Source organism: Chinchilla lanigera, unplaced genomic scaffold, assembly GCF_000276665.1.
Source record: "Chinchilla lanigera isolate Chin_1 unplaced genomic scaffold, ChiLan1.0 scaffold00017, whole genome shotgun sequence".
Classification (NCBI taxonomy): domain Eukaryota; kingdom Metazoa; phylum Chordata; class Mammalia; order Rodentia; family Chinchillidae; genus Chinchilla; species Chinchilla lanigera.
Genome location: NW_004955418.1, coordinates 17,534,449 through 17,545,816, shown reverse-complemented (window position 1 = coordinate 17,545,816; position 11,368 = coordinate 17,534,449). Strand labels below are relative to the sequence as shown.

General features: G+C 33.2%; 1 protein-coding gene across 8 annotated transcripts in view; it reads right to left on the bottom strand.

The window, feature by feature from the left end:
• The window catches only part of Mctp1 (multiple C2 domains, transmembrane 1), a 517,439-nt gene that overhangs the window by 201,120 nt on the left and 304,951 nt on the right, over nt 1-11,368 (bottom strand). For all 8 annotated transcript variants that reach the window (XM_013513035.1, XM_013513041.1, XM_013513036.1 and 5 more), the window contains exon 6: nt 6,815-6,853. In XM_013513035.1, coding sequence (XP_013368489.1) covers nt 6,815-6,853 — 39 coding nt within the window. The remainder of the gene's footprint in view (nt 1-6,814; nt 6,854-11,368) is intronic.

Sequence of the window (11,368 nt, the reverse complement as noted above, 5' to 3'; positions counted from 1 at the left end):
ATCTATTTTTAACTGAAAGAACCATCATGTTGTTTAACCATGTGTGGGAAACATTTTCAAAGGTCACATTTAAAAAGTTAGTGCTTAGAATCTCCTTATACAAATAATTTCTATATAACTTGGGCCATTAACACAAGTTATACATCTGAGGAAGTTTTGTCTTAATATAAAATATGTTAAGGCAACCATGATGGAAAGAAAGTTTTAGCTCCAGACTCATGATAGGGCAAATATTTTACAATAATATTAATTCATTTAGTGCCAGCCAGTCTAAGGTCACTAACATTAAAGCTATATTAACCTTATACTTTCTAAGATTTCCTCAGATAAAAGTAGATTAGATTGAACCTAACTGTGTTTTTCATATGCAAAGAGAAAAAAGAGAGGCTTGGGATTTAGCTCAGTGGCACAGCGCCTGCCTGGCAAGCACAAGGTCGTGAGTTCAATTCCCAGTACCAGAAAAAAAAAAAAAACAAACTGAGAAAAAAGGTTCATCAAGTCGGGGGGTGGGGTGAGAATAATAATGGTCAAGATTTAGGACTCAGCCTTCTCTGTAAAAATTTGAGAAATAAAAATATTAGCCTCTTTGAGTTCCACTGAAGGCCCTAATGTGTAATTTTCCTGCCATATTTAATTACTTCTGTCATTCACTATTGAAGTTTATGCCTCTTAAAATGTATCAGTAATTTTATAAGTAAAATTTATATTTTGCTTTACAACCCACATTCTCATGTAAATTTAGGCTTTTATTTTAAGTGAAATAAAGTTCTTTGTGTACTCTGGCGCCATTTATCGTTCTGCAGTGGCATGAACTTCTCCACAGACCAGCCAAGGCTTTCTTTTCACTAGAATTTCTGATGCTAATGACAGAAGCAGCAGCAACAATAATAATACACAAGGCATTAGCATAATGAGTTGGGTATCTTAATTTAAATTTATTTTTGTCTCTAAAAGTATAACACATTCTAAGAAAATTTTTCCTCAAGGACAAAGAATCTCACTGTAAATCTAAAACTTAATCATATTTTACTCTGACTAATAATTGTTAAATTGTTTCTGCTAAGGTTTCTAGCTTCTTAAAATATTAAGATCTACTGACTCTACCTTATTTTTATCTATTTTGCCTCCGGGAATATAATAGAGTCTAAGAAAATTTGCTCTCAAAGACAAAGAATGTACTTATAAATCTAAAAATTAATCATGTTTTTAAATTTAAAAATCTAGCAAACAATATATTTTTCCTTATGAAATAAGACTAAAATAATGGGCTTTTGTCTAACAAATAACTATAGTAGTATTTTTCAACTGTCCATAGAATAAAACATAGAAATCTCTTACAACTTTGTTATCAGATGTAATAAGTATTAGTCACTAAACTTTTATCAAAAATGGTATTTCAAAAATAGCCATAATGTGTATCGGCCTTGAAGCATGATACAGAGTCCACCAAAAATGTATGCACACTTCAGGGAAAGAAAAACTTCTTATAAATATTTTAATACTAAGTGTATTGAGATATTCTGAAATGAATACAAGTTGCTTTTAGTCTCTACAGTTACAAGAGTTGCTCAGAGTGGTAGCCATTAGCTCGCAGATATTTATCAGTACGGCAAACTGATAAAATGTGTATGTTTATGTATAGTTTTAGCAGACTTCTTATATAACTTTTCAAGACTCAAAAAAGAGACCAGATGGCATTCCTGATCACACCATCATGCTTTTACACGAGCACAATTTCCCTTTATCAGAGCCACTTTGTACACTTAAGAGGTGATGAAGTACACAAGTAAATCACTTACACAATTTTGCTGGTCGAGCTGCAATCATTTTTCTCAAAGCCATGGCTCTTGGTGCTTCCGTCCTACCCAATAACAATGACTTAAGATATTGACAGAGCCTATCCTTAATTATGTCAGTCAGGGTTTTGGTAATAGAGGCCTCACTAATTATGAATTGTTGCCATTGTGAACATTTAAAGTACATTAAAACTAGTAAGTCTCCTTCTAGTTGTATTCAATGGATAGGTAGATTCTACCTATTGATCATCTATCTTTTAAATGAAAAAGATGTAAATTTTGGAACCAGCCCTTAGTTCCATGATCTTGTAGCCCCATTCTATTAGTTCTCCCTCTTTGGTCAGTTCAGAAAGATCTTGGGGAAATGGTTGGCTACCTTTGGTAAGAAACACACACTGCAGACCTGCAGGCTAATCAGGGGTCACACAATAAATATCACAAACCTTGGACACAGCAGCTGTGGAATATATCCTGTGTTTCAGATTCCCTTTTGTCCTTTCATTTTATGTCTGCTTATCCAGATTTGCCCTCCCAAAGGACCCACAACACTTAAAAAGTTCAACATGAGGGGTGGTCAAATAAATGCAATGCTATTGTTATAGCAAATCCCTGTAGTTATGAATTTACAATATGTGAAAGTGTAATTTTATGCCTTTGGGGAAATAGTGTCAAAAAGTAAGAAAAAGATCATCTCAATGTAAAGTTCAATTATGTCCTCAAATACCTTGTGGGATAATCAAATATTTACTGGCATGATAGTAACGCCTCTTCTTAAATAAATTTCCTCCAAATTTCAGGAGTTTGGTTAACTAGAGTCAGAGTATACTCCTTTATAACAGAACTGCTCATTCCTGTTCAACATTTGCTCACTGCTGCATTTTGGAATTTCAGAAGTTCTAATTATGAGCATAACTTGATAGTTTTCCCAAATAGCACAGGTTCAGTAGGAAAATAATGGTAAAGTAAGGAGTTTTTGAATAAAAGTTCATGTTTCCTTCAAAAACATGTGTGCATATCATTTTTTCAAGGACATGCCCATAATCTTTAGGAACTACATGCCAAAGAAAAACCATTTTGGCCACTGACAGTTGAGAAAGTCTATTACTATTGAAGTTTTATTTGGGCAGCTTTTAAAAAAAATCACCAATCTATCAGGAATTCGAAGTCTTTGTAAAAGGATCTGATAATTGTTAAATATCTTTTCTTATCATGTCTGAATGACTGTGTGAGACACTTAAAATGTGCTAATCTGTTTCTCCTCCTCTACTTAAATTATAGCACTTACAAGTTTCCATGGGTGCATTTTTTAATGTGTCATCCAAGGTGTCAGGTTTAACTATGCCCTGTAGACTTGGAGCTGAGTGTGCTTTGGTTTAGCTTAACAATATCTCTGCAAAAAGTCTTATTAAAAATTCCTTCATTCAACCAATGGATAAAGTGTTTTATAGTTCATTAAAATTATGCTCAGTGATTTTAATAAAATCTTTGTGAAAAGGTGTATTACTAAAAAAAGGCCTAAGCCGTTAAGTAATAGGAGATATGATAATGAGACACCATCACAGAAGTCTATATTATATTATTCAAAGGGTGAACTTTTCTTAAACAAAACAATTCTTATCTGTTATGGTCAAGTGTATGAACTGCAATGTGCGTATCTCCATGTTATCATGCTAGTATATCCCATACAAATAAGATAATTTATTAAAACATACAAATTTATTGTTATCTTACCCCAACCTATGAACAAATTTTTTTCTTCTGGGTTAAAACACAGACAAAGGTACTGTGTGCCATATACACCAACATTACTGTGGAATGTCAAAACTGTGTAGTATTTGATGGAGCCAATTATTTCATTTTTTAACTACTCTTTTGACATTTTTCCATGATCAGTTTATCCTCACAAAATACATATAAATCTTTCCTTTGAGTCTTCAAAACTTTCCTGATGAATAATTTAACCTTAGAATTAATTATCAATGATAAGCTGCCTCTGAAGAATGAAATATTGCACTAACTCAAAGAGCTACCATTTCCCTGCCTAAACACATTTTTTACCTCCGACCAGGATAATTATCCAGTTGTCCAAGTTTAGGGAGGCATTGATTACTTTCTTCTCAAAATAACATTCTTCCGTTACAACCAAGTGTGGGGCAGATTTTCATATGTGAATGATGGAAAGCATACTAGAGGAAAACCAGACTAAGTGTTTTACAGGGTGTTACAGTCCTCAGAAGAGGAGACATTATGGAAGTTATAAATATTTACTATATTCATACTATTCAAATATAGCATATATTTTACTCATTCTTCATCTCCAGAGATAATACATATTACACGGAACACGTATTACATATTTACTCAAAATACCAATATGTAAGTTGGTTCTGAAGAGCAAATATGATTTCTCTGTCATGAAGCTGTATATTCCCTTGATTTCCCTAGTAAATACAATCCCTATTCTGTGTCACAAATAAGAAGATTTACACTGAGAGAATCTATGATTGGCAGAAGTATGGTTACTGAAACATGAAAAGAAATCTCATTTTGCAGTCAAGATGAAGACAATGACAAGCAAATATTTAAGTAATGGGACATTCCAGGAGGTGATTCAACATATGTACAAACAAGGGAGACATATATGTTAAAAAATAATGCCAATTTAGATTTCCCTCTCTGTACTTACATTACTTCTAAAAGAAACCAAGTCAAAGAACAAAAATTGTCTTCTGTAGAGAACCTAGAACAAAATTGCCTGGCTACATTTCCAGGCTTTCTACTAAGATTATATGTTCATCTTAAGTATTCTTGGTCCTGCCATAAAAACACAAAAGATTTCATTCCTGTAAATCAAGATTTCAAGAAGAAAATGATTCGAGTTTATATAAAAAATTTACCTTGGACTTTGAGCAAAGTTGTAATCTCATATAAATACCCATATTTATATGTGATGTAAATATATCCTGTTCAAAATTAGTAGTGGAAAAATCCTTAAGATAAGAATCTTATGGGAAAGATCAAAATAATTAGGAAAGGGATGCATTTCCACCAAAGAAAAGCACAGTAAAATGTGTAGCTACACAGTCTAGTCACTTATGCCATAGTTTACTAGATCAGTTCACTGGAGGAAAGTATTCCACTTGGGGAGGGGGTGGTGGTTGTGGTGTGTGTGTGTGTGTGCGTGTGTGTGTGTGTGTGTTTTCAGGATGAACAAGGTAGTAGAAGAAATGGCAAGCTATCCCTGTATTTTTAATTTAACACTGTGCTCTTGTAACACTTATGTGAATGAATGTGGCAAACGTTTTAAGGCACAGTGAAATTTTGAATAAATTAGCAGGTGTTCGCTATATTCACACAGAAAAAATCTGCTGAATGAATTGATTTAAATCCATTCAGCATTCAATATTCACACTGAATTTTGCCAAACTGAAATCCCTTAGACTAAAGTATAGAAGTAATATTAGCACATGTACTAATTATATTCTGCCAAGTATGCAAGCAAGTGCTGAGTTTGAGGGATTTTGTATCTTCACTGGCAAGCTTGAAAATATACCAATTCAAATGCATAAATGGATTATTACTAGTAGTAGAAAATAAGTATTTATTATTCGTTTAAAATTTTTTGTAGACTGAAGGAGATTATGTGGATTTATTTTTACTTCATTATTATTAAGATTAAGTTTAAAGATAAATTATATGTATTTTATAAAAGAATACTTGAGTCTTAGTAAATACTATCATAAAAAGATAATTCCCAGTAATACTAAATATCATACCATATTCTGTTCTGGCAAAGCATGTTAAATTCATCTGGAAAAGGGTTATCACTATATTATTAATAGATCGCTCTTTTTCACACAAATGCATTGACAGTGGTACAGAGTGATGAAAGTCAATTACATGCATTTAAAAATACATAGATTCATAGTACTACTTGTAAAGTATGATTACAAAGAAAAATAGTAACACAATTATGAAAAGTACAAACTTTTAAAAATGTTCTTGAAACTTTATTTAGTAAAATACAGTGAATACCAGCTCAGAACTGCCCAGAAATTTTCTCGAATAGATGTTCTTTTGGGTTCTGATTCCTATATGAGTTATCTTTTAGTCATTCATGTTGTAAGAATTGTAAAGGAACTTTACATGAGAAATACTTGTTAAAACACACCAAGACATTACCACAAATATAAAAAAAAACATTTTAATGTAAGTATTCTCTTAATTTACAATAAATTAAAAATGACAGAGTTAAAAAAAAATCTAGGATAGCATGATTCAATCAGAATGGAAGAAAAAAGGTTGCCATGTTCCAGGGTCTAAAAAAATGAGTCACTTTCCAAAGGGAATACTGACTTTTGAAGTAGAGTTTTGAGCAAACATGAATTTTACAAATAAAATTTGTTTGATTTGCTTCCAGGCATATTCATTTAAAAGTTTGATTTCATCTTGATATTTATCTATATCCAAGGGTGTATAACTTAGAAGTTCAGTTTTCATCTTAGGTATCTTACAGGTCAGAAGAAGAGCCAGGGCTTAGGTTACAGGAACCAAAGAAGAAGCACCGAGAGAGAACTGTTCTCACTGTATGCTCCAAGGCTCTGATAGCAGGATTTTGGAGCTTAGAGAACCTCATAGTCAATTGTCTGTGACCAAAAGCAGCGAATTTTACGGGTCTTTCTTCTGTCTGAAGGTGTCTCTGCCCAAGCCTAATCATTTCATTCCTGCGGCACAGTGCTTTTCTAGACCCTGTTGTACACATAAGAGAGCAGATGGTGAGCATGATGTTTAGAAGTGACCAGAGATTAGCAAGAGGATGATTTCGATGCTCTTGATCAGTGTGATTTCTATTTATTTAGAAAGCACTGCATGATTTGCTTACAGTTTATGGAGAAAAAAATAACAATTGAATAGTAGTGAAAATCTGAGGTTGCTTGAAGAGATATGAGAGGGATTTGGAAAAGCGGTCAAGAGTCTTCTCGACAAGAAAAGCTCAAAGATCACATGCTAAGAATTACCTTACTTGATCTTTTCCAACTCTTCCTCATTAGCATTGTCTGTAAATGAAATAAAGCATTTTCGTTATCTTTTCACTCCAGGATGGAACAGGGGGCCCATTGTTTTCTAGAGGAAATGTAACATGTCTTAGTTCTTTAAACAGCAAACAGATTCCAGCAACAGCTACACAGGACAAGAACTGTTTTTCACACACACATAGCTATGGAAGCACCTTTAACATTCAAACAGTCTTTCTAGTGAGTGTTCATTTACTGTATTTTTTGTGTGAAGAAATGGGACAGTGGGGCTGGGGATTTAGCTCAGCGGCAAAAGCGCCTGCCTGGCAAGCGCAAGGTCGTGAGTTCGGTTCCTGGTACCGGAGAAAAACCAAAAAACAAACAAACAAAAAAAACAAAACCAAAAAAAAGAAATGGGACAGTATATTTTAAATGGAATGGAAAGCTTGAAATACCTTAATTATTAATGGGAAATACACATCGAGTCTCCTAATTCACAATTGTTCATTCTGGTGGTGGGATTTGAGGAGATATTTAACTTTACAGGGTATATAATAATCTTTCCATTCAAATACATTAAAAGTCTGTTGCTTTGGTGGCGTCCTACAGTTGTCCCTACTTCTAGATAGATAATCTTTCCCATCAAGGTCTACAAATGCTTTCAACCGAGAAATCTGAGGCATATTGTGATGGCTATTGGTGTATCTTCCTGCTAAATATCCATCTGAAACATACTCTTCAAGCTATTTTGTTGTATAAGAGGTATTTATGGGCAAATGTTTTAAGTAATGTTCTGGAGATTTATGATGAATGCCTAAGATCATTAGTCTCTTGAGTAAGGTAAACTATTAACAACAAAAAAAAAAATTTATTTTTTTATTTTTTTGGTTTTTCTCCGGTACCGGGAACCGAACTCACCACCTTGCACATGCCAGGCAGGCGCTTTTGCCACTGAGCTAAATTCTCAGCCCCAACAAAAAAATTTTAAATGTCTTCTCTTTATTGTTAAAAAATTCTCAGTGAATACTGAGGTATTAATCTTTCTGATTAATCTCTTTACCCTGTGTTAGTTTTATCATTACCTACAAGTCAGATGAAGTGCAGAGTGGGGACTATTTGTAGTAAAAATATACAGCTTATAGAAATGCTTGCTGTATTTGTACAAGGAAGTGTACTGATTCCTCTAAAAATCATCTGCTATAGCAGAATTCTCTATGAAGAAGGACCATTTGAGAATCTTCTCACTCATGGTTCATAAAAACACAAGGAAAATATTTTAACACAAGACGAAAACAACCTTGAACCAAGAGACTTGAACCTTGACCTTCACCTTGAACCAAGAGACTAGGATGCTATCAAGGTTCTAGAGCAGGAAATAAGAAAATCATAAAAACTTCAAAGATAATGATAACATTCTTTTCTTCTGCAGATAGTAGTTTTACAGGGTATAAGTTCTCTACATATGTTTCATGTTGAATATTGATGAAAATTTCCTTTTTTCAGATGAAACCAAGAAACTACAAATCATGGCCATCAATACTACTATAGAGACACTTTATGTTTTCCAAATACTAAGATCCAATTCATTTTGAAGTAAGAAAACCCAGCACTAGGTTGTGGACATGGACCACTGGTGGACATGTAGCGCGTGTTTGCTGCTGACGTCAAATGCATCGCCACCATCATCACCACCGCTGCCAACACTGCCACCAGCAGAAAGCAAGTGGAATCCAAGTTCTTCCGTGGCATTCCAAATTCACAAAAACTGTTCAATTAGGAGTTCAATAATAAATGCTCAACTTTCTCAAAAAGCAGAGTTTCAGTGGAAAAAGTATAGCTCCTAAAGACAACATTTTGAGTTAAATCAATGAGGAAAATTAAACAGTAAAACCCTTTAACTTGGAGTCTTATATCATCATTATCTGGCATCTACAAATCTTAAAAAAAAAATCTCATCTTATATAAAAAATGCTGTGCTGTGAAAAAGGGGATTAGAACACGAGGAAGAATGAAATTTCATGGCAATACTCTTACAAAGATTCAACCTGTTGGTCAAAGTCACATTTCTGACTCAGAAGCACTGCACATAACTAATCCCCTCTATGCAAAAAAGTATACAGTTGATATTTTTCTTGTCTTTCAAAGTTATAAGTGAGCCACCTGGTTTATTTTTCTGATTGAGAATCTGATACAAGCAAAATGTCAGTGATTCTCTAATTATAAATATGAATGATTTGGCAGTTACAAGAACCATTTGATTATTTTCCTGATTTGGTATCTGAAGTTCTACTATTAGATCCAGTAATCTCAAAATTACCATAGATTTTATGACAAAATATCTGCCTCTTTAGCCAAATCTGCTAGATAAAATGATGTATTGTATACCCCATGCCTAAGTCTTTTCTTCTGTTTAGGTATTTAGTTGAGGCAGATTCAAAAAAACTGCAAACTTCAGAAAACTTACAAGGAAATGAATTTAATAGACACACTATGGATGTGGTTAATTTTGCTATCTGTAATATGTTAGAGAAGAAAGATTGGGGAATGTTAAAGATGGGAGATGAGGCAAATTATAGAGAAATAAGATTTTATTCTTGCTCTATGATCTTAACTTCAACTGAGAAACACATGAATTAGTTTTTGAAAATATCCATGTCTAATATCATATTAGATACTATGATATATAATTTAAATTCCTCATTAGCACTCATTCTTCTTTGAAACCACAAAAAAGAAATAACATCTGGTCTGTGACAAAGCTGTGGAAGTGACTGTTTCCAAAAGATTCCAAATTTCAATCCATTGTTCACTTTGTTCTTTTGTTGTAATGATTTTTAGGGACTTACATTGCTAATACACATAAAATTTGCAGAATAGTTACTATAATTACATATTTGAATTTTGTAAATGGATATATCTTCAAATTTTGGCTGTGTAATAATTCTGAAAAATATAAAGGCTAAACCAAAGTTAATCTATCCATCTATGTATGTATTTTAAACCCATTAAATGGAACCAGGATCAATTCATATGTTTCTTTAACTTTTCTATTTTTTTAGCCTTGACCAAGCAATTTGCAGGTGGTGGGTTATTTAAGAGAGCATGTAACACAAATTAACTCACTTTTATTTCACAAATTCTCCAATGAAGAAAGCTGTGGACTGAACTTTGCTAGAAAAGAGCCAGAAAGAACTCAAACACACCATCAGACGCAAATACCGTATTTAGGACACGCAGGTATGGGTTACACACTTTTCCAGGTTTAAAGTAGGACATGCAATCAAAACAGAAAGGACAGTTGTGCCATGCAATGAACCAGCATGCCCCTTGTGATGTCGTGGTTTCTTGTACACACAATGCTGAAGACTTGAATAATGTATAGATCTGCTCATATCTGCGATTTTTAAAAAGGTTCCATCATGAACTCAGTGGAGCTCTTAATATTAACAACTATGAGATACATTTTCTATTACTCATATTACATGTTTGAAATTGCCATGATTAGATGCTGCATGTTTTCAAGGCTTTAGTGGATTCGGTAGATTTTAGTAGTAGGCTGATAGCTTTTCCCACTCGTCCTTTAGTTTTACTGATTTCCAGAAGCGGCAATCCACACAAGGAGAAATCATCGCAAATGCATTATTCGTGGACTATATCTTCAGTATTTTACAGTGCATAAAAACTCTCAGGATATCTGAGAAATCTTCACCTCGTAGTACCAAATAGTCCTTATTTCTTTATTTCCAGCTCTTCTCACTTTCCATAGCATTTTCTTAATGTTAATTTTCTATTTCCTATCTGATTGTTTATCTGTTAAAGACTCTTAAAACTCAGCTCTTCCATTCTCCATTTTAATATTCATAAAATATTAGCAGGGTTTCATAAAACACTGGCATAAAAATAAATGTGATCTTTGAACTGAAGTCTTCAGTCCCAAAATCCTAAACTAAATTATTTCTGAGCTAACAATCAGAGAATAGAACTCTTCCTGTAGTTGTGTGGTACGAGGGTCAATGCAAAATCATCTTCTATCCCCACTCTGTATGTCACTTATATTAAACAAGATTGCAAAGCATTCAGTAATTGATTTCTGGTTTGCTACATTTTAAGTTTGAACTTCTCTAAATAAATAAGCTTTGTTCCTGGATAATTTGTAAAAGTTCAGCACACCACTTTCACCAAACAAATATTTTATATATTTCAGCACAGAAAGATTTGATCTGAAGATATGTTGGATCTCTTATTTTTCTTAACTAAGAATTTTCAAATGTGTCCCAGTGAAATATATTTAGCTAAAATTAGACATTTTACAAAATAAGGAAAATATAGTCACATGTTTATCATTTGTCATCCTTAGAGATCCTTGAAAAGAGCAATGTAGCTTGACTTTAAGCAGATTATCATTAATATATTAAACTTAAGAATTTATAAAATGTTAAATCACTATTTAATGGAGACTTGAAGTAAGGAAAAAAAAAAACCTTAAGGTGTCTTCCCTTGGTCCTTTGAAGTATCTCTTCAAATTCTCAGAGATTTGTCTTTGTTTTTTTTTTTTTT